Source organism: Chelonia mydas, chromosome 27 (assembly GCF_015237465.2).
Source record: "Chelonia mydas isolate rCheMyd1 chromosome 27, rCheMyd1.pri.v2, whole genome shotgun sequence".
Classification (NCBI taxonomy): Eukaryota; Metazoa; Chordata; order Testudines; family Cheloniidae; genus Chelonia; species Chelonia mydas.
Genome location: NC_057860.1, coordinates 13,967,903 through 13,991,124, shown reverse-complemented (window position 1 = coordinate 13,991,124; position 23,222 = coordinate 13,967,903). Strand labels below are relative to the sequence as shown.

General features: G+C 51.1%; 1 protein-coding gene across 8 annotated transcripts in view; it reads left to right on the top strand.

Moving 5' to 3' along the window:
• LOC102929598 (junction plakoglobin) overlaps window positions 1–23,222 on the top strand; it is a 50,760-nt gene that overhangs the window by 17,406 nt on the left and 10,132 nt on the right. For 6 of the 8 annotated variants that reach the window (XR_006287659.1, XR_006287660.1, XR_006287658.1 and 3 more), the window contains exons 2-7: window positions 15,406–15,629; window positions 17,174–17,430; window positions 18,296–18,534; window positions 19,319–19,520; window positions 21,035–21,179; window positions 22,511–22,614. Coding sequence is in view for 4 of the 8 variants with exons in the window: in XM_043536763.1 (XP_043392698.1) it covers window positions 15,406–15,629; window positions 17,174–17,430; window positions 18,296–18,534; window positions 19,319–19,520; window positions 21,035–21,179; window positions 22,511–22,614 (1,171 nt within the window). In the remaining 4 variants the exon portion in view is untranslated. Of the gene's footprint in view, window positions 1–9,030; window positions 9,191–14,549; window positions 14,698–15,405; window positions 15,630–17,173; window positions 17,431–18,295; window positions 18,535–19,318; window positions 19,521–21,034; window positions 21,180–22,510; window positions 22,615–23,222 lie in introns of those variants that run through there. The other 2 variants (XM_043536764.1, XR_006287661.1) reach the window with 2 other exon arrangements.

Here is a 23,222-nt window from a genome sequence, read left to right as displayed (position 1 = left end):
GTGCATATTCTTAGAAGGGGAGAGTAGTGGAAGCTATTAATACATAACACCTTGTCATTGTATGATAGGAAGTGCTGAAATATTACAGCCTGAACTTGACTTGAGTGTGTGGGGTTGTCAATAACTATTAACCTGGGTAAAGCCAAGGCACTTCCAGGATTTGGAGAATGCATTCATCTCTTGCATCTGTTCTTGTGAGCTCTACTGATGGAGAGCTGCAACCAAACAAAACAGGTAACTGCAGAGAAACACACAGTTTGGAGGGTGCCTCTTGGTTTGAGCTGAGATTTGTGTGAAGGAATGCATGAGAAATGCACACACCACTGTGTGCATGAGGGAGGATGCTTTGTGGTAGCCTTGTATCAACAGTCTTGGAAATGACCTTTGCCTCCCAGTGATGGCATTTAAAAATTACTATTTTGTAATAACCTCCTCCAGTCAGCTGGCCCGTCTCCAGAGGCCCCTTCCCATCTTTCTAACGTCTCGGAATGACGTTATCCAAGAGCTGCTTGTTCGTTGTTCATCTACCTGACATGGGAAGCTGGGGGAACGGTTCCAGTACAGTATGAACATGCCAGGAGAACAGAGGAATTCATTTCCTTTGTTTGCATAGATAAGGACACTAGCAGAGTGGGGGATGGGGAGGGAGGGAGTGAATCATGTTCTGCTATTTCAGCTTTCTTTTAAAAGATCACTGCTCCTGTAACACACGAGTCTCCTCCTCATTAAAGGTCCCTCCGCTCCCTTTGAATTCCTCAACTTTCCTTCCCTGTAAAGCCTCCATTGAAATGGTTTAAGCTACCGAAGGTCTGACTCTTTATATATTTAATGCTTTTATTTTTCATTGATGCTGGTGGAATCTTGAAAAGCTGTGCTCTCTCTCTCCCTCCCCCATCCTTGTTTCTCCTTCTGGGAAGGGACCCCTTTCATAACCTCAGCAACTAGTCTTTTATAGAGCACTGCATTTGCTGTGCCTTCCATCTGAGCTTCATTAGCTATAAATTATTGCAGTTATTGTAAATTTTTATAAATTATTATTATTATTTTATAAATTATAAATTATTGTAAAATTTTTAGGAGGAAAAGCAGTTTTGACCTGCTCCTGAAGTTAACCCAATCTCTGCCTTAGAGAGTGGCATAGGAAGGTGTGGACAGGGCCTGGACATGCTTCTCGACCCCCTTACAAAGCAATATGGGCTCCATTCAGACCTTGTAGATCACCTTAGAACTTAGGCAGTGCTTTAGGGCCACAGTTTTAAAAGTACTTAGGTCCCTGGGCACTTCTGAAAATTCCACCAGAGCTCATGGAGTTGGGCATGTCATGGGATAACACCCATGGGAGTTGGGCACCTAGGCACTTTTGAAAACCCCACTAGGTACCTGTCTGCATCTTTAGTCACTTATATACAGCCCTTAGACACTTACCCCTTGGAGGGAGGTGTGGAGAGATTGTGTTAAGTGGCGTTCCAGGGCCACAGATGCTGTCATGAGATCCCAAAGGTTTCCTGGCTTCTATACCTCACACAGAGGATTTGACTGGTGCTCCAGTGGGGTTGCTTTATGAGCTTTTGGGACACCTTCAAGGCCAAATTGTATCCCTGATTATTTGCTGCAAAGTTAGGGTTCATTGCAGGACAAAACATGTCCTGTTTTTAATCCCCTGTTGTGGTTAGTAAGGTGTGAAAGCAAAGACCTGCTGGAGACCTCTCCCACTGCTGTGGGCTGAGGAAGGGGATGGCAGGCCAGGCCACATGAAGTCGGAAATGCTGGAGGGGCTCATGGATTCAGGACTGCCCCGAGTCAATCCTTGGCATTGTGATGGGCAGAGTGGGTGGTGCCCCCAAATGTGAGTGGATTCAGTGGTGTGTGTGTGTGTGTGTGTAAGGTCAGACAGGCTGAGAGATGGGCTCAGCACTAAGAAGAAATTGCTTTCTGTCTAATATTTCCCGTGTTGTGTGAGGGGAGGAGATAATCAGGTGTGATAGACTCATCTGACTCTGGGGCCTACAGATCACCTCCAGGAAGTGTGTGAATTAGACATGTAAAGCCCTCTGCAGGTTGGGATTTGGGCTATGACTGACTGCGTGAACATGGAGTTAAAAGGGAAACTCTTCTCCTTACCCTAGGTGTGGCACTGTTCCTGTCGGCTCTAGAGACCAGCACTTGTCTCTAGCATCTTTCTCTCTTCCCTGCTTTCTGTACCTCAAGTGTTATCTAATTTGCTGGTGGGAGGATTTGAGATCACCTGCCTTAAAATCTGTGCCTCTTGCTACATGTGTTTGTCAAGCTGCCTTAAATGCCTCTTTTAAAGGCCTGAGTATCTAATTGCATTCACTCAGGCTCATCCCACTTGTGCCTTGCTGTGAACAATGCGATTCCTGAATGGGGAGAGCAACAGCCCTTCTGACCTTTTGTTCTCTCCCGGAAAATGGAGGGGCTGCTCCTTTGCCTGTTCCCTCCCTCGCTCCTTCTGTAGGGGAGGGCAGCTGGCTTTGGGTTTCTTCTCTATGTAGAATGGCAAATGAAATCCTAAAAACTCCCAAGTGTGGGGAAACTGGGGGGCTCCCCCCTCTTAACACCATCTTACCCAAAGGTGTGTTTAAAGTTACTGGCCTGCCTCTGAAGGGTAGTGCTTTAGGATGCTCAATGTCAACACTTTTAGTTTGAAATCTACTAAAAATTGTAAGCACAAAGTAAGATTTCTAAAGTGTAACTAGACTGTCTGGTTATGGCAGGGTAACCCTCAAACACCATGGCTCTTCAGCCTCCAAGCGGAGCAGATGCTTAGCAGGATTCTCTGTGTTGCCCAAGGGGTTAATGTAATATCCCTGAGCTTCATTTAACCTATTTTAGTGGTTAGTGCTCTGGTAAGCCCTGTGTTCTTAGTCTCACATCCTTTTAACTGGAGCTGGCAGTTCTGGCTTTCAACATTGGCCTGTGATTTTGAAACGGGGGGTGGGGTAGAATGTGGTCACGCACTCCAGTATGGGGGCACAGTGTCCTCTTGTTGTGCCTTGATATGCATAGCTCCTACCCTTCAGTCCTGCACCACCCCCTCCTCCCCCCCATGAGAAGCTGGCTGAGTGATTTGAGCCTGACAACTGGAAGTGTCATGACCAGGAGCTGAGCATCTCTGGGGATAGGTTGTTTTTTATGCAACAATATTTACGGCTTCCCTGCTGCTTTTTTGGGGTCACTCAACAGTAAATCAGTTTGAAGTTGGAACTCTAATAAAGATTCTGCTGCCTGCTCGGCACAAAGAAGGGCAAGTTTATCTCAGGGAGCAAAAGGAAAGGGCCAGACGCAGGCATTCGAGCTGCAAATAGATGCATATTTATTGGAGACTTCCTTGTCAGACGTTATCTGTGCAAAGATGAAGCTGTCTGGATGTAGATCAAATAACTTTGGAGATATGAGGCTTCTAGTCTCTCTCTTTCCAGCTGTAGCTTCCTCTGCTCCTTGTCAGGATTCTTAACTCCTTGACTCCAGGATTGTAGCAGGAAAGAATTAAACCTTTTTAAAAAAGTCATTGCTCTTGGGGAGCGGATGGCTAAACCATCTAGCCTGACCTGATACTTGGTTCTGTTTTGACACTTTTGTGCCCTTAAATAAACTTTGCACATCTAGTTTCATGTTCCTCCCGACATGCGCATGGAATTGGCCAGTCTGGAATCTCCATGGTTTTCAGCTGTCAGTAAATGCCTGGCTGTGGAAGTGAAACCCAGTTCACTAGAGTTGCCATGCTGTGGCATGTTCCATAAAAACTTTCAGGGCTAGAAACGGTCACACCAGTTTAATAGTCAGTGGTTCCACCAGCTTTTAGAGAGTTCCCCACTGCCTGTACAAATATTTGGCTGCTTCATAGAGTTCAGTTGGTCATATATTGGGCAGTGACTTTGCCTGAATTCCTGAATCTGCAGAGTGGTATTTTCCCATGCCTCTGAGGGAGCAGCCTTGTGCCTCAGTGAGCTGCTGCACCTTGGATACCAAAGTGTACTCTCCCCATCAGGTGCTTGCTGTTGGGGAAACAGCACATGCTGATGGTTTGGTTGGAATGGGGAGCACTGTTTGTCCTATCAGCATAGCAATAGCCCTTGTAACTGCAAGCCAAACACTTGCAGTTGAAAAGGCACAGGTTAGCCCCAGCTTCTCAGCAGTAATTACACTGAATCAGTTCAGTAGGGTAGTGTCTTGTGTGACTGTTGAATCTTTCTGGTGATCAAGCTAGGTGACACTCAGTCCACTTCCATTCCACCCTCTGCATTGGCATCTGGATTTTTCTTAACTTTGACAGATTTCTAGAAAGAAGCATGCTTGGGGCAGTGCGGCTGCTGCTGTCCCCTTTGAGGATGTGGAACCGTCCAATAGATCATCTCAGCTTCATGGATAGTCTCCCAGCATCTTCCTTGGTTCCAAGGTCACAAGTATAGCGCTCACTGCAGCTCTGTCCCCTCTGACTGCACGCTTCGCGCCATGACTTCTGGTATGGAATTGTGCAGTTCTTCCATTCTGAGACCGGGTGTTGAGCTGCAGCATCCTTCTGTATGAACCGAGCTTAACCAGCAGCTCTGACTGGGTATGGCACCCATGGTTCTGCCCTTCTGGAGTCTGGGACCAGTGGTAGATAGTGACTAGCAGCCTTCTTAAACCAAGTGTTAAATCTGTAACAGCAGGAGTAAGGAGGTAGGGAGGGGAAAAAAGTTCTTAAACTGTCTATATGCAGGACTCTTCCCGGAGGCATTACCATCCTCTAGTGGAGACCCGAAGGAAGCTTCTCTGTCCCAGGTGCCTATAGCTTTGGGGTCTAGGACAGATATTGGTCCCTTTCCCTGTAACTTCCTTTCACTGGTTGAGGGTGTGTCCTTTTAAATCTAGCTGGGTTTTTGTTCTCCTGTGTTCCCAGGCTTGGGCCCCTCCCTGGACAGACTAGTCAGGGGGTGGGGGGGGGAGCTCAGCAGGTGGTCAGGTAGACCATCAAAGGGAATATCTCTTGTGATGTCCCATAAGTGTTGGTAGATGGCCGGCTATCTCGAGCCATTGTTCTGCTTCCTGTTTTTTACCAACTGCCTGCTATTAAACTAAACCAACGTATTCATGTGGTAAACCCCAATGACCCGGTCAATGTACAGAGCTGCCACAGTGTGATCTGGTCCCCATCTGTACTGTGTTCAGTGGGTGCTGTTTGCACCCGTCAAGACAGCTGCACAGGGTCATTGTCTAGGAGGTGGTAGCTTAGCAGGTGTGGCTCCTCCTGTCTGGATATCTCCAGCTCCTGTGCTGACACAACAAAGGGTGCGAAGCTGCATTAGAGTTGAGTGGCAAGTCCATGTCTAGAGCTCCTGCCAGCAGAGCACTTCCAAAGTGATGGATGGGAGTGTGCTGCGTATTACTCTCCCGGACTCCATTAAAGGAGCAGGGCTTGACCTTCACATGGTCTCCTGGGAGAGATCTGGTGTCCGCTGCTGTAGCTACTAATAGAATGGGAAAACTCCCCCCCGCCCCTCATAATAAGCATATCCTGTTGGCTTTTCATGCTACACCACCCCACAAGCATAGGGAGCAGCCTAGCAGATACCTGCATCATGGTTTGTTTTTTTTAAACAGACGAGTCCTGATATAATGACCCTATCTCTGAATGCAGAAGTTTTTGGTGGCAGAATTGGTTTCTGCTTGTTACAGGGAAGGAGGACCCTGTCCCTTGTGTGGTGGTCTATCTGTGCTCCACTTTCCCTGAAGGCCCCTGCAGTGCTGCCAACGCAGAGTTCAAAACTCATGAGTCTGACCCCCAAAATCATGAGACTTCAGTCTTTTTAAAATTTGCCTTCTGGTTATGATGCCTTCAGGGCCACATTTTCAAACTGTCCTCCACAGCAACAGGGCTAAGCACTTCAAGAGTGGAGGAGACTGTAAAAAGGGACGGAGAGACTTTTTCCATTAGACCATATGAACTGGAACCATAAACTCACTGAACATTAAATCCCACCCAATGAGGGTAAATCCATCCTCATCATCGTATCCACTCATTATACTCCACACCTGAACATAGCCATTATATGAACATACCCCCATATCTCAATGTCTGTACTTTGGTCCGTTAAACTTTTACCCCCAATTGGGGAGATTGCAGATTATGTATTCCTTACGTCACCTGTTCCTAAACCGAATTTTGCACCCCTTGATAATCTCTACCTTATTCCCTGATAACCAGAAACTTGTATGCTTTAAACTCTGTACCATTTTCTTTTTACTTCAACATCATCTTAATAAAATTATTTAATCTGTTCCCATGGCTTTAAGGTAAATACCAGGCTGAGTGTTGGCACGACTGGTCACTGCATGGGTCCTCTGGTCACATCTCGCTTCAGCTCTACTTGCTGCCTGCCCTCCGGTCTTCCCGCAAATTCTCTTGCTCTTTCCAAATCCGAGCGGGGTGTTTGTGGTATTGGAAACCCTTTTATGTACAGGTTTCAGAGTACAGACCAACACGGCTGCTATTCGCAAGAAGAACAGGAGTACTTGTGGCAGCTTCGAGACTAACAAATTTATTTGAGCATAAGCTTTCGTGAGCTACAGCCCTCTTCATCGGATGCATTCAGCTCACGAAAGCTTATGCTCAGATAAATTTGTTAGTCTCGAAGCTGCCACAAGTACTCCTGTTCTTCTATGTACAGACCAGTTAACCTAATCTCTGTTTACATGCCTGCATGCTGTAGGTCAGCTTTCGTCATAGTGACGACCAAGGGCATTGTTTTCCTGATGGCTAATTCTCTCCTACGAGACCTCTTCAGAGCTAATATCCTGGGGAAAGGATTCTCTTTGACTCGGAAGGCATGGAGAGAAACTCTGTATTTGCGGCATTGGAGTAGGAGGCCATGTAGCTGGTATGGCTGGCGTGATGCAGAGCAGCCTGGCACCAAAAGAGATTTTCAAGGCTGAGCAAAGGTTTTGCATGTCATTTGCTCTACAGAAGACTGCCTGGATGCATTGTTACCTTGTTCTCTGCTCTGATTGCAGCTGCGCAGACCATACCTTCGCTCTGCTTGTCTCTCTGCACTCAACAGGGTGAAGACTCAGGCGTCCTTTCTTCCAGTCCCTCCAAATTACTGGCCCAAGCCACACGAGGGACCATCTCTGCTCCAGCAGCGGTTAGGCATCTCTGCAGTGGTGGGCACTGTTGACCACCCACTTGGCATGTTGCCTGCAACTGGGAGGCCAGAATAACCATGTATCTTGCGGCCTTCAGAATGAATTTCACTAGCTTTCCTGTGCTAAACCCCCTGATCTGACAAGGGGACAGAGCTGGATTCTCCTCTGGGGCTCTTAGGTCCCACAATGCACTGACACCGTGGGGAGCACAGCAGAAACACAGAACAGATAGTTCCTGGAGCAGCTGACATTTTCCGAGCCCTTAGTCAAACAGCGACATTCTCTTTCCGCTAGCTCAGTCGCCTAGAGGTGCACTTGCTGCAGGCTCACTCCTTGCTTGATCTGCGCTACTTCCTAACCCTACAGAGACACTTCTCAAGGTGCGAAGGATCAGGCTTATTACTAGCTCGCCCCGTGCCTCTGACCAGAGGCTGCCAGGTGGGCTGAAATGTGGCTTTTTTTATTCTGTAGCATGGATGAAACTCTGGAGAAAACTAGGTCAAAGTACAAACACGATCTCCACTTGCAAGGCTCTTTGTTGCATTAATGTACCTCATTTGCTCTCGCTCCTACAATAAAAAGGCTAAAATCCCCTTTCATATTTCCAGTGCAGCTCTGAACTGAATAAAACCTGCTTCCTTCCTCATCCCCATCCCCAGAGAGGTGAGTAGGAGCGGCAAAGTCTCTTCTCCTGTTCCCCAAGGGAGATGCGTGCTCAGTCAGAATAATACTAATTCCTAACTGAATACACTTGCAAGGAATTCCAGAAAGGCCACACTATAAACAATAACATCTTGTAGTGTACAGTTTTCCCAGCTGTCTCCCTTGCCCTTCATCTGTTATCGCCTAGCAGGGCTCTCCTGGCCAACGGCCCTGTCATGATCTCTGGCCCCTCTGTTCCAGTGGCATGCAAACCAGTACTGCGCCTGCAACTCTTCCCACCTTTCACGAAGCTGCTCTGTGTTTGGGCAGTGCTGCACTCCAGCTGCTTGCCTTTGACTCTGTCCTGTAATGGAGCTGGGCAGTGGCAAGACTGGGTCTGGCGTATTCTGAAGCCTCATGGTGAGTGCTGTGAAGGAATGGAAGAAAGCTGGTGCCCGAAGTCTTAATCTGGGAAACACTCGTCGGGCTACTCTCAAAGAGATTGGTGCCTTAGCCGACATAATTTGCCTGCACTTCTGAGTGGCTAGCTGTATTGTGGGACTAGAGATGCTGTGTCACAGGGGCATTGGCTTGCCCACTATTTGTACAAGTCTCTTAGAGCAGATAGTCATGTGCAGTGCCTTGAAAATTGTTTTCCTGTTTGCAGCCAAAACTTATCCGGCAAAGCTCATTTAAGCTTGTAAAACACCCCGGCCTAGCTTTTGATTTGTAAGCTTAAATGATTGCCACCTACACTGGAAAAACTACGGCAGCTCATGCATTATGCAGAGCTGTGTGAGCAGTCAGTGTTCCAGCCGAACCCGGGCATGCTTGGAAAATAAGTGGCTGTCAAACTCCTTCATCTCTCAGAGCAGCAGTTACTGTCCAGTATATGCTCAGTCTTTCTGTAACCAGCCTTTCCTCATAGTTCGTGCACTCACAAAACCTGCTCCTTCTGCTGGCCTCTGATTGGACATCCTCCAGCAGCCCTGCTCATGCTGTGCGGTACTGGAGGGAGGCAGATGGTCTGGTTCCCCTCAGGGTTACACCTGGCCTTGGGGGGGAACTCATTTTCCTTGAATAGAAAATTGCCCCTCTTTAGCAAAAGCTGAATTTCAGTGCAGAGTTAACATTCATTGGGGCATCCGATGAAGTGGGGTTTAGCCCACGAAAGCTTATGCTCAAATAAATTTGTTAGTCTCTAAGTTGCCACAAGTACTCCATTTCTTTTTTGCAGATGCAGACTGATACAGACTAACAAGGCTACCACTCTGAAACTGACAGTGATTGCACCCATTCATAGTCCTTCCATAGGCTCCAGTCAGCCCTTCTTGGACCTCTTCGGCTTCCAGTTCCATGTCTCAAGTACCATCCACTTACATTTTGCTTCCTCATCTTGTCTGTAAGGTCCTTGGTTGAGATTTGCAAAGTAGGCAAAGGGATTGAGACACCTCTTCAATCAATCCTACTGAAAGTTGTTTAAATCTCCTAAACTGCTGTGAAAAATCTCTCCCCTTGACTCCAGTGTTCTCTCTGACCCACCGTCCTTGTGTGCGTGTGTGTACGTACGTGTACCCAGCCAGTTTAGGAACACTTACTTTCTGGGGTCTTGGCCCATATGCTTATGACTATCTCCTCCCTCTGTAGGTGGTCTCTGCTTTGGGATAACATGCAGGTTACACACGTAAATTCTGTTCCTCGTTGTGGCTCAGACTCTCTGCGGCACTGTTTGATTCACCTCACCTCCCTGCTATTTTCCCTATCACTCAGACCTACCTCACTGGGGCATGGGAGAAGATTTGAGAAGTGCTAAGTGTTTCCCATCCCCTTTCCCACCCAGGTGCTTATATTTAGATACCCCCAGTTCTCTGTCCAAATTGCAAAACCTCCGTCTGCTCAGCTATAAAGAAAGCTACTCCTGCTGTCTGGTGCCCTGGGATCTAGCAGTATTCTTTTTGGGAACTGACCAAGCTGTGAAACAGAAGTGGGTCGATACTCACTCCAGGACTTGCTAACTCCCTTGCTTTTATTGTGGCTTAAAGGCCAACCTCCCCGTGGCAGGGAAAGTACTCACAGGGAGTGACCAGGGCTGTGTATTTGGGGCTGTCTCGAATGACTCCCTGTTCCAGTCACCTTGCCGCCCATAGAGGGGTGTGCATGCGGTGACATGGAATTGGTAGCAAGCCTCGCCCTGAGATGAGCTCTGCAGGTGCCCTTCCATAACAAGTAGTGACTTTAGGACAATGTCATTTGTCTCTGGATACTGCTCAGTGACTTGTTCTGAGGGTCTCCTGGCTGCCACTGCTTTGTTGTCCCCTTGACGGATGGCTGTCAGCCTGCAACTTGCATCCCGCCCACCTGACACTGCAAAGAGAATTGTTCTTCACAAATATTGGCCCAGTTTTCAGACTGACCCTTTGTATTTGCGTACCCAGCAATTTAAGTTCACTTCGTTTACAGATGCGAGAAGAGGGACAGAAGTATCCCAGGATAACAAGAGATGTGGGCTGAATTGCTGAGTGTAAGACCAGTCTCTTTTTAGCACTTAGTCCGCAATTGACTCTGGCCTTTTTCTGGAAATGTTGATCGTGCTTACCTTCGTTAACAGCTCACTGATAACTGAATGCTCCTGTGTGGTGTGGAGACCACGTCCTATATTCTACTTGACCCCAGTGCTTTGCATTAGTTCAACCCCGATCTCCACCCTGTCCAGCATACCCTGTTGACATGTGATGGGGAGTAAATAGCTTGAGCAGCTTCCATTAGTGGTTCTCTTTGCCTTTTTTACTACCACGTAAGCATGCATTATGCACAAGCCATTAAAGTTGTAACCTAACCAGTAAATACAATTACAACTTTATAGCTTAAAATTACAGACAGACAAGAGTAGAACACTGCCCTTAAAATGTACATAGGATAGTCACGGGGGACTAGGTAGAAAATGATGAGCGGGCGTGTCTGTATGCTAGCTTTGTGTGGATTTCAGGGATCTAGTAGACTTTCATAGGACTAAACTGGTGAGGTTTAATTTTCAGTGTGGTTCACCTATTTTATAGGTGGGGAAACTGAGGTGCATAAGTGCAGTGACTTGTCCAAATTCAATCAGAGGCAGAGCTGGGACTAGTAGAACCCAGATTTCCTGACCCCTGTTCTAACCCTACTAGGCAACCTTTGGGCTCCTCTTTGAATTCTTTCCCTGTGTTGGCTTGTCTGAATGCATTGCCAGGCCCTGGGTCTGATTCGCTCTCTCCTGAACATGGCTCTTGCTGTTCATTACAGCACAGGGCTGCCTGGTAACTGTGGGTGGTGCTCAGACATGTGTTCACCAAGCCCTTGCAGGAAAAGCAACCTTCTCAGTTACGAATCCTGAGCAGACCTCATCCCGACGCAGCAAGGTGCAATCCCCCTCTGCCCTATAAAATATAAAATCCTCCCAATGCCCTGACTCAGACATAAGACGTGCCACTAAGTCAGCCGGCCGAGGGAAATGGGGGTCAGGGTTGGACTAACTTCTGCCAGCTCAGGCACTGAAATGGGTTAAGGCTGCATTGTAGCTTTTGCGGGCTGGGCTGTCCCATGAAATAGCTTGGCTTGGGTCTGTTCCTGGGTGGAGGGGAGCAGTCCGCCTAGAGCTCTCCTGGTCCAGCTCCTTCCACGCATGACTCAGAGTATTGGTGGAAGGTGGTAATTAAACCTCTCCTTTGGAAATGCATGTGGCTGCCTCTACCAGTCCTCCCTGCTCTTATCAAGTCTGAAACTGTGACTCATCCCTCCCTTCCTGACTTGTTGTGACTCCGTGTCTGGGTCACAGGCAATTGGAGGGTGGACTATGGCTCTTCTGCTCTCTAAGGTCCCTGCAAACCTTGAGTGGGAATGAAGTCCGAGTGGAGCCTGGCATGGCCATAAAAGGCAGCTCTCCTGGCTCCGTGGGTCAGCCTGGGTCACTCCTGATCCGAGCGTTGTTCTGAGCAACCTCCCCTCTCCCCAGAGAGCAGAAAGGTTCCTTTGAGGGGGTAGACGGCAAGTGGGAGATGGATGCCCTTCCATCTGCTAGGGTTAGAACCCCCACCCTGGATGCCTCCATACAGGTGGGACTGGGGAAGTGCATAGCAGCAGGGAATGACCTCCATTGTCTCCTAGTGCAAACCACACCGGGCTCTTTCCTGGAAAGCTTCTGCTGTGTTTACCCAAGCTGTCCCCAGGGCAGGGCCATGTTTGGAGCTATCTGTGGCATGGGCTGCTTTTCTCAAATAATCCCCTGAGTGCATAAACACATGCTGATGCTGGGGATAAGCAGCCCCATGTAGAAGCATTGAGTGCTTTAGTGGAACTGTGCAGATATGGGGAAAGCGAGGCACAGCTTGTCTGACACAAGCTGGAAGCAGGCAGGGTTAGAGCTGCCCTTTCTATCAGCCAGCTGTGCTCCAGCCCCTTGAGCTTTGTCACCGTACAGCCTCTGGGGTGGGTCTGGGGAATAGCTCTGCAAAACGAAGCCCTGCTCTCAGTACAAAGGCTGGGGCTATAATCAGGCCTGTCGAGAAATTTGTGTACCGGATACGTCCTGTTCGGTGGGGCCCTCCTCCCTTTTCACCCCAGTTGCAGAGGTTTTGGGGCCCCAGTACAATTGATCCCTCCCACGCAAATCAGCCCTGGCTATAATGTACTCCACTTGCTTTGGAGAAGCCAAACTCTGGTGCAAGCCAGCATGCAGTCCAGACAGTAAGCAGCAAGCTCTTTGCTGTCTGCTCAGCTCTCTTGCCCGAATTCTTTAGCCTGGCACTCCTGCTTGCGATCCTATGCTGCCTGCTACTGCCGCCCGCTGGCAAGGTGGGTCTTAGAGAGCTACTCAATAGGGTGAGGCTGGCAGGGCTGGGCAGGGAGGAGGCCAAGCATTACTCAGTTACTTGTGGTATTGCCCCAGAAGCGTTCGGTGCTTTCCAGGTGAGCAGGATAGCGTCCTCCCTCCATATGCAGACGGGGCTGGGATCTGTGGCTTACTGCTTATCAGTTTGGAGCTCTCTGGGCAGAAACACCCCCCACCCCCGGTCCTAAGGACCACAGGGATGGCTCCATTAGGGAGTTTTGCTTGTGCCAATGGAAAGGAGGCAAGTGACTCTGGAATAGGCCCTGTTAGCATCCGGACATGGCTGTGCTGGGGTGGGGAGGTTGAGAAACCTGCTTTACCACCTGCAGTACCCCGCCTCCCTCCACATGTTGCCAAGTCCTTGCCAATAGCAACGCAGCTGGATTCCAGAGATTCCAGAACTCCTTCCTCAAGGTCTGGATGTTGCTTGGAATCGGGGCCCCCTCCTGTTTTCTGTGGAAATTAGGTGCCTATTGGGATTAGAGGGTCACTTTCTCCCCAATCTGAGAGGGGCACAGGGCAGCCGCTCAGCTGGTGTGAATACAAGTCTGGGCGGTCAGCTCCAAGATAAGTAGCTATTGGTACCTCTTGGTATTCTGCTCAATGCACAGCTGGGTGGAGCAGAATCAAATGCCAGCTGGAGCTTTAAATAAAGAGAAAAGCTTGGTTAAAGTAGGGTAAACATGGCTCGCAAGGAAGCGCACTTCCTTATTGAGCTGGCTGAGCATGCGTGGCCTCTGTGTATGTGTCGGCTGTAGGCTTGGTTGGCCCACAGCACCAGTCTTGTCTTTATTAACCTCATGGGACTGTCTCTGAGAGGAAGCAGGTTCCATCTTAGGTCAATCGCTGAATGACTGGGCAGTGCTAAGACAGCCACCGGCTTCGTGGAGCAAACAAGCGTTCCCCCTCCGAGCTGGACGGAGACCCACCAACTCACTGGGTGTAGGCCAAGCAGCTGTTAGACTAACTTAGCTGCTAGCAGCATGTGCCAGATTCAAACCAGTGACCTAGAGGTGAAAGCTCCATATCCTCTTCCCAAGCCTCTGAGCTGCCAAGTCTTTTCTGAAAGCAGCCGTTCAGGTGACTAAAGAGATCAGTCTTGCCCCTGGCTCCCGGTGTTTCCATTGTTTCGCCAGGTTCTCTCAGGAATGCATCCTTCCTGTCTGCCAGGGTCTGGAGGAACCCCCTACCCAGAGAGCCACCGTGATTAACTGGCATTCCTATCCTGGGTGTATCTGCACCCAGCTGCAGCTGTTCTTCTACATTAACTCCTTAGTGCAATGGAGTCTCCGTTAGTAGCACAGGCTGCAAATGCAGCATACAGACTGTGCATCCAAGCCTCATGCTGCCAATGTCCAGTGACTCTTTGCTTGCTTGCTCTGTGTCTCTCTAAATACCTCTGCAGCAGCTGTCTGCTCTCCTGGATATGGAGGGCTTGTGGCACCTTAGAGACTAACAAATTTATTTGAGCCTAAGCTTTCGTGAGCTACAGCTCACTTCATCTGTGGGGGTCGTGGGGCTGAGTCTGAAGTGAATCCTGAGCAGCCTGACCTCAAGTCTGTGTGGAATCTTCTGAGGCCGTGCAGGGGGGGTGCGGGCGGGCGGGGAGTATACCTGAACAAAGAGCATTTCCACTGTCGGAAAGGCTGGATTCCCCCTTCACACCTGGCAGAAATGCTGGAATCAGTCCCCAGAGTGCTGACAGCCATGGGGAGGCTCAAGGGATTCCTACCCTGATCTAGGTTCCTTGTGGCTGTCCCCACCTTAATGTCTGAGCGGTATGGGCTGGAATCTGGCACTCCCTTGTGAGCCACTCCTTCTAGCAGCATGGGGCGGTGGCTGCTTGGGCGGGAGCGCTTGGCGTCTCCTCCCCCAGGGGCTGAGCCGGCTGCTGTCAGCCCCAGGAAGGAGAGTGGTGATCCAGCCTGGCTCTCCTGTATGGCAGTCTGGAGGAGACTCTGCAGAGCTGTTTCCATTCAAATCCCATTGCTAGGGGTGTAAGTGATCTTGCCTGGAGGTGCCGATACTCTGCTTATTGCATCCTGGTAAGTACCTGCCCTGGAACGGCACTACCTGTTCTCCTGCACGTTTCTCCTACGGCACAGATACAGCAGCTTGTCTTAGCTCTGGGTCCAGTGCCCGGTCAGAGGGTGTTTCACTGAGACAGGCTAGCGTGCCTTGCCTTATTTTTAGGCACACTCAAGCTGTCCCAGAAACCTCTCTGAAAAGCCTGTTTTTATTCTAAACTCCAAACCCTTGTGGCTGGCTTCAGCTTTCTGCCAGTTTGCCTGTCCGGAAACAGCTCTTTAAAAAGCTCCTCTGTGCTTCCTGGAATAGCAGGGGATCTGTCCCTCGGCACGGGATGTTCTGGCGCACGCCTTCAGGAACCGAGAATAACCCACCCCCTTCTGCAGCGAGTAATGGCCATGGGGAGCTGGAGCTTTAGTCAGGCTGCCTGTACCAGTCACAGCTTCCTTTCATGTCCCAACATGAGAGGCAAACTGCTGAGCTGTGGGATTTGTCATCTTGGTTCATCCTTTCATCTCAGTAATAAGAAAATGGCAGATAGTGATCTCTGCATGTGTGGGAGGGTCATGGCGAGCAGCGCTTAGCCACAGATGGTGCGTTAGCCTGGGTCTGCGAGGGGAGAGTGGGATTCTGGGCAGGAAAGCTGTCTGCTGGGATTCGGAATCTGGCTCAGTTTGGCCATGTGCTGGATGGAGGCTGTAACTTCCTTCCCCTTCTCCCTGCAGAGCAGCAATGGAGGTGATGAACATGATGGAGCAGCCGATCAAGGTGACAGAGTGGCAGCAGACCTACACCTACGACTCGGGCATACACTCTGGGGTGAACACCCAGGTGCCGTCGGTCAGCAGCAAATGCATCGGGGATGATGAGGACCTCTACGCCAAGCAGTATACCATCAAGACAACCACCTACAGAGAGGCGGGGGGCCAGGGCCTGGGCTCAGCAGCAGGTAGGGGACACAGATGGCCAGCATGTAAAGTTGGTGATGAGCAAACCAGACACTTGAATGGCGGTTGTGCAGAAATTCTAGTGCTCCATCCCAGCCTTTCTCCACCTCCCTCTCAAAATCTCCCATGTCCTATACTTAATCTGCCCCACTCTGGGTGCATCTTCGTAAATCGTTTGTCTTCTCCACGCCTGGCCTGTCACTGCAGCTTAAAACACCAGGGCAGGGGAAGGTAAACTGTTTGGCAGCACGTCTGAGTGCAGGAAGGATCTCATACAGAGAGGGTGTTTTGTGGCATAACCACATCTCTGATTCTGAGCTCAGTCTCCACGCATGCCTCAATGGCGCTTTAAGCTGTATTTCCAAGATAGGAGCTGTTTGATCCCAGCTTAGTGATCAGCCACGTTTGCCTCTGTTACCTGGCTGCTTGGGGACAGTGTGCAGTACTGTTCCTAGGTGTTACAGCTTGTTGCTTGCACAAAGTAGCTGGTGATGGTGCAACTCTGGCATGTCTGAAACAGAGGGGAAGAAAACCAGAAAAGTGTTCTCCTCCTCCCCTTTTTCCCTGCACCCCAAACACCTGCACATTGTCAGCGGAGCCTGCCACAGCCAGAATGACAGCTCTCTTGGTCGCTACAATACCTGGGCTGGGGTGAGGAGGGACGGCTTCTGTGATGCTAACTAGAAGACCCTGGCTCCATTTCTCTCTAACTAGAGAGTGAGTCACTGAACTCCTACCTGCTAACGCTGGACTCGGTTCTGGTGGCTCTTTCCTGTATTTATCTCTGAGTAAAGGGATCCGATTACTGGCCCCAGAGGGTAAATCCCCTTCCCTGCAGAGGAGGGGAAGCAAAAGGTATTTCCACACTACAGCAGCAAAGGTGCAGCTGTGCCGCTTTAGCCTAGGTATTTCTTGCATCCTCAGCAGGGGGTTTCCATCTTGGCAGGTAATCCACCTCTCCAAGGCTGTAGCTAGAAGGAAGAATCCTTGGTCACAGCCCTGAGCGAAGTCACTAGGTTGACTTAAGTTCTAGGTGTAGACCAGGCCTTACAGTGGAGTAGCTCAGGCCCTACCCTGGTCCTGAGGCTGCTTCTAGGCAATGGTGTGATTTGGGGATATTTTGTCTGCCAGGAACTGGACCAAAGCCACGAGCTGTTCCCAGAAGTTATGGATAGCAATTAGTGGTAAGAGCTGTCCCTGAGCTGGATCTGTCCCAACAAACCCCATGGGGAAAGGCCTCCAAATGCCATTCCAGTCCCCTGAGCCAGCTGGTCCCAACTTGCAAATGCCCTTAATTCTTTTTTAATTAACAGGCCTTGTGTGACAATTCCCAAATTATGCTGCCTAATTAAGTGTTCCCTTATCTCTGTGCTGCTGTATCTCTTTACAATGTGAAGCACCAGCTCTTTGCGGGGCGTGCTGGGATGCTGACATTACTGGTGTCATTTTGTTAAGCTTCTGCTCAGCTAATTGAAATCTGGAGGCCTGGCAGTGAACTCTGCCGAGCTTGGGAGTTTAACATTCCCTTTGCCTCTCCTCCCTGCAGCAGCAGACATGGAGTCTCAGCTGGCCATGACACGGGCCCAGCGTGTCCGGGCTGCCATGTACCCAGAGACCATGGAGGACCGGTCCCTGCTTATGACCACTCACATTGATGGCCAGCAGACCAACGTACAGAGGCTGGCCGAGCCGTCGCAGATGCTGAAATCTGCCATCGTGCACTTGATCAACTACCAGGACGATGCAGAGCTGGCCACGCGGGCCATCCCAGAGCTCACCAAGCTGCTGAATGACGAGGACCCGGTAAGGGAGCAAACTCTGCTCAATGCACGCTCTTGTCCGGGGCATGCTCTGGGACTCAGGCTGCAAACCTCCTAGCTGCGTGCTTGCCTGGAAGCATAGCTCTGGCGGGGGAGGCTGCTGCAACGTGCCTGGGACCTCAGAGGAGATCCAGCCAACGCTGACCAACGCCCTTCTCCTTTGCCAAAGCGCTGTGGTCACATGGCCCATCAACCCTGCTGTAGCAAGGGGGAATCTGACCCAGGGCAACTGTGTTCCTTTACATCTGTACTCACAGTTCCTCCCCGCCCTCTTCTGCCCTTTTAATACCTCGTGTGAACTTAATGCTCCTGGCGTTACCCCGGCTCTGGCCAGATGGCCAAGCAGGGCAGCCTGCACCCTAGTGCTGCGTAGATTCCAAGGCCAGACGGGACTGTTGTGATCATCTAGTCTGACCTCCTGTGTTAACAGGCCAGGGACCTGCCCCAAAATAACTCCTAGAACAGATCTCTTGGAAAAACCTGTCGCATTGCACCCCTGGCTGCTTCCCCCGCCCCACCCTCTGCTGTGTCAGAGCACCTGAGCCCTGGCTGCAGCCCGCCCTCCTGCTGCGCGTCGTGGTGCCGTTGTGTTAAATAGCCGCATTCGAATGCACTAGCTGGGCGGGCTCTCAGCCCCCTGAGCAGAGTCTTTCCCACCACTCTGGCCCAGCCTATCAGTACGGTACAGTGGATCCAGCTGCCCCATCTGCAGTGCTAGCCGCCTGAAAGGGAAGAAACTTCTTTTGGCTGCTTTAGTGGGCGACTCAGCTCCCTCGCTGCTCAGTAATCTCCTGGTTCATAGCGTCGGCTGGGACCCCTCTCCCATCTGCAGCCTTCTCTCTCCCTAGGTTGTGGTCAGCAAAGCGGCCATGATAGTGAACCAGCTGTCCAAGAAGGAGGCGTCGCGCCGTGCCCTGATGCAGTCCCCACAGATTGTGGCCGCGGTGGTTCGTGCCATGCAGAACACCAGCGACTTGGACACGGCCCGCTGCACCACCAGCATCCTGCACAACCTCTCGCACCACCGCGAGGGGCTGCTGGCCATCTTCAAATCGGGAGGCATCCCAGCTCTCGTGCGGATGCTCAGGTACCAGGCACCAACGTGCAGGTGTACAGAGCTGAGCCAACAGGCTCTGGAGTGGCTCACCCATAGTCTGTTCAGTAGGACAGCTGCTTGCTGTACAGGGTGGCTGGAAGTGGGAGGGAGCGGAGCCAGGGCAGGCGAGAGGCGTTGACAGCGCTCTGGTGTGGCCAGTCTGCTGGCATTGCAAAGCATGTTGTCTGATAACTGCCGTAGGGCCTGGTCAGTAGGCTGCAGGCTTAGCCGAGCCCGTTCCCTAGTCAAAGATGAATCTTTGCTTTCTCGCCTGCAGCTTGGAATCTCCTCTGCCGAGCTGGCTACGGAGCCTCCTAGCTTATAGCACTTCACGAAATCCAGGGACTCCCTCCATCTGGCCATCCCGGCCATCGTGGGAATGCCACAGACCTCTGTTTTGGGCCACCCTGGGGGTTGCGTTCACCAGTGAGGTTTAAGCTGTGCTCGAGAAGTGCCTGCTGGGCTAGTGAGGAGCGGAGCTAGGGACAGTACAGTGCTCGCTTCTGTTCCATGCTGATCCCGGGGTGGCTGAACTTTTCCAGGCACAGCACTTCAATGGCCGCCTGCCAGGGGCCACACCCAACTGGCATAAAATGGCGCTGCCTGCAGCAGCCCTTCCATTCCTAATATGGAGGTGCAGTCTGCCAGAACTACACATCCCAGCATGCAGTGCCCGGTACCGCTCTGGGGCCTGCCTGTAACAAGCATGAAGGCGCCCACACATCTTCAGCCACCTCCTGCTGTGGCTTAATTCCCCTTATGCTCTCATCCCTAGCTCCCCGGTCGAGTCGGTCTTGTTCTACGCAATCACCACCCTGCACAACCTGCTGCTGTACCAGGAAGGTGCCAAGATGGCGGTGCGCCTGGCTGATGGCCTGCAGAAGATGGTTCCCCTGCTGAACAAGAACAACCCGAAATTCCTCGCCATCACCACTGACTGCCTTCAGCTCCTAGCCTATGGGAACCAGGAGAGCAAGGTGAGCCTGCTGCCAGCCCTGGCTCCTTCATTGCCTTGTTGGTAGCATTTGTCCCGTGGCTACTAGGACCCGGGAGTAGGTGGGAAGTGGAGGCTGCTGTCAGTGGACAACCTGGTCTGCGTTGTCAGCTTGTCCATTAATTAGAACCAGCGAAACTACTGGGGTGAGGGCAAGGGTGGAAGGTTCAAACCCTCCCTTGCTGCACAGACCCCTCCGCTCTTGCAGTGCCCACTAGCCTGGATACTTGGTGCCGCGGCACTAAATGCCATGATAGCTCAGTTCCAGCAGGGGAGCGGTTCTGGCCCAAACCCCTCAGTCCATCCTGCTCCCAGTAGCGAGTTCAGCTCTCCTGCCAGACTTTTCTGTACTGCCCTTCCAGCCTAGACATGTATTTATAGTCTTAAAGCAAGATCCTCTTTTCCCTACTCCTGTGTGACCGTAGTTGTGTGTAAACACTCCTGACCAAGGCTTGGCTGCCTGGAATAGCACCGAAACGCAGCAGTCGGTGTCAGCAGGTACTGCCTGCTGCGTGTGCGGTGGAAACTGGATCCCCTGTTACGGCCGCCAGAGACGTTACTCTTACACTGAAGAGTAGCAGACCCTCTGGGCTGGTAGTTAGGCCGTGTCTACACTACGGGCACTACGACAGTGTAGCCATGTCTACACCGGGAGGGAGTTGGGAGGGCTGAACTACGGCACTCGGGTGGAATTTCTCATACCGCTGAGCGCTGTAGCCATGTTGACCCTACTGAGTCTAGACCAGGCCTACGTCTTAATCCTTTTAGGGCCAGGTGGCTGTTCTGTGGGGGGCTCTTGGAGTTTGGGGGGGAAGTTGCACTGAATTTGCTGTGCACATAGTGCTGGGGGCCGTCCAGTCTCCTGTCCTGTGACTTTAATCCTGAATGTTTGAGTCAGTTTTGAGTTGCACAAATGGACCTGCAGATTGTCCTGGTGCCCTGGTTATAGAATCATAGAAATGTGGGGCTGGAAGGGACCTCGAAGTCAGGTCCAGCCCCATGCACTATGGCAGGACCATGCGAACCTAGACAGTCCCTGGCAGGTGTTCGACCACCCTGTTCTTAAAAGGCTGCAGTGATGGGGATTCCACAGCCTCTCTGGGAAGCCTGTTCCAGAGCTTAGCTACCCTGAGAGTTAGAAACTTCTTCCTAATATCTCACCTAAATCTCCCTGCTGCAGACTAAGCCCATTACTGCTTCTCCTACCTTAAGTGGACATGAACAATTGATCCCTGCTGTCTTTACACCAGCCCTTAGCATGTCTGCAGACTGTTCTCAGGTCTCTCTCTCTCTCCATTCACATGGAGTTGAACCCAGAAGCTAGGATCCAGTTGAGTCAGGAGAGCGGAGCAGATATTCCCACTAATGCAGTAGCGCCCCACTCGGTGGCTTAAGTGCAAATGTTAGGGATTAATCGGAGTTCTCTGGCAGCACCTGATCTCTGTGGACACCTCTCGTGGCCCCCCTCTGGAGGGCTAATGCTGCTTTCTCTTGCAGCTGATTATTTTGGCCAATGGGGGACCCCAAGCCCTGGTGCAGATCATGCGCAGCTACACCTACGAGAAACTGCTCTGGACCACCAGTCGGGTGCTCAAGGTCCTGTCTGTGTGTCCCAGCAACAAGCCTGCCATCGTGGAGGCCGGTGAGTGAGCCCTGTGAAGGCCTGGGGGGTGGGTCTGAGATGGAGAGGGGCTGGTTCAGACTCAACAGCTGGAGCAAACTAGGCTGTGGCCCTTTCCAGGCACCACTGGATACTTGCTCTCTTCCAAGGCACATGGGCTAACGTGAGGTGCGGAGCTGGGCCCTGTCTCAGCTTCTGGGCTAGCAGGAACCAGCAGCATCCTGCTCCTACTTCGGTGTCAGTTATGGTTTGAGAAGTCCCTGAGCTGCTCTGTAATGGAAATAAGCTGGTGCCTCGTCCTTGAGGGGCCGATAACGAACCACGCTCCTATTCAGCGAGATGGGATGTGGATTTAATTTCCATTTGTTATGTCACTTTGCTTCCAGCTGTGCTGAGCTGTTACTCTTAATGAGGCCTTCATCAGAGACCCTGTCAGATGACAGTGTTAATTGTAACATCCCAACACTTCCCCTTATTAAGGTTCCCAGCTCTCCCATCCCCTTCCATTGCACCTCCAACAGCTCTCCCTAAACACCACCTGTCCCACACTGCTTACGTCCACGTCCCCTGTGTGACTTCCCATCCCGGCAGCGTCCCCAAGCACTCGCTGTGTGGTCGGTCCCTCTAGGCTTCCATACGACTCTCTAGAACTTAGTGTTCTAACGCCACCCTGTTAGTTTCCTCTACTCCTGTCAGGATGCTACCCACACTTCTCACTCGCTTGAATGCCACGGAGTGACAGTCTCTCTTGGCACTTCCCTTTCCATGTTGGCTGGGTCTCTGCTCCCATGGCCTGTCACCTGTTTCCAGAGAGCTCATCTGGAGGAGGGGCATTTCCAGGAGGTCGTAGCGACTGGTTCCTCTGGGTGCACAGACACCTCTGACGGGAGGTGGGCCTGTTTGCACCTTTACTCGAGTTGCGGGGTGCTTTATGGAGTAGCCAATGCAGTTGCGAAGCTACAGGAATGGGTTAATCTCTGATTAGTGCCCTTGTGTCAGGGCTGCCATCCCAGCCTTGCCATGAGTTGGGCACTCATACTCTGGCTTCTTACACATGCCAGTGGAAACTTTTTGAGGACAAATGCGAGTTGTTTTTGCTTAGGCTTGTGCAGACATGTGCTTCTGAGGGAGAGTGAGGGGGCAGAATTGCTCCTAGCCCTGCTGGCCAGCTGTGATGCTGCCTTTGTGTCTCTACAGTACAAGGAGAGATGCTGGCCTCAGACTTAGTGTTGCAAAGGGCTGTCTGAAGAGCCCAAACCCATGTGTAGCCTCTCACATGCTTGGATGGTGCTGGGCAGCTCGGATGTTGGGGCTAATTACAGCTGGGCTGGGCTTTGTGTTTCTTCCCTCAGGTGGCATGCAAGCTCTGGGGAAACATCTGACCAGCTCCAGCCCAAGGCTCGTACAGAACTGCCTGTGGACCTTGAGGAACCTCTCTGATGTGGCCACCAAGCAGGTGAGTGCACAGGAATCCAGCCATTGTGGAAGCCTCAAATAAGCATTTCCAAGGCGTGTTCCTGAATAGACTGTAGAGCATTAATCACCTGTCTGGTGCTCTGTGGGGATACCTGATCTTAGCCTGTTCTGCACTAAGCCCAACATCCACAGTCCAGAGGGGATGTTCTTACCCAGCTTTGACTCCAAGGAGCAGCTCCCTTCACAGTCCGGTTGCAATGGCTTAATTTCCATGGGGCCAGCAGGAAGTAATGGAAATCCTAGAAATGTGGGGCTGGAAGGGACTTTGAGAGATCCAAGTCCAGCCTCCTGCGATGGGGCAGGACCAAGTAAACCTAAACCCTCTCTGACAGGGGTTTGTCCAACTTGCTCTTGAAAACCTCCAGTGACAGGGATTCCACGTTCTCCCATGGAACCGTGTCCCAGAGCTTCTCTGCTCTGAGCGTTCTTCCTAATACCTAACCTACATCTCCAGTGGTGCCAAGTGAGCCCATTACTTGTCCTACCTACAGTGGCCATGGAGAACAATTGATCCCTGTCCTCTTTATACAGCCCTTAACATGTTCGAAGACTATCAAGTCTCCTTTGCTCAAGACTACACACGCCCAG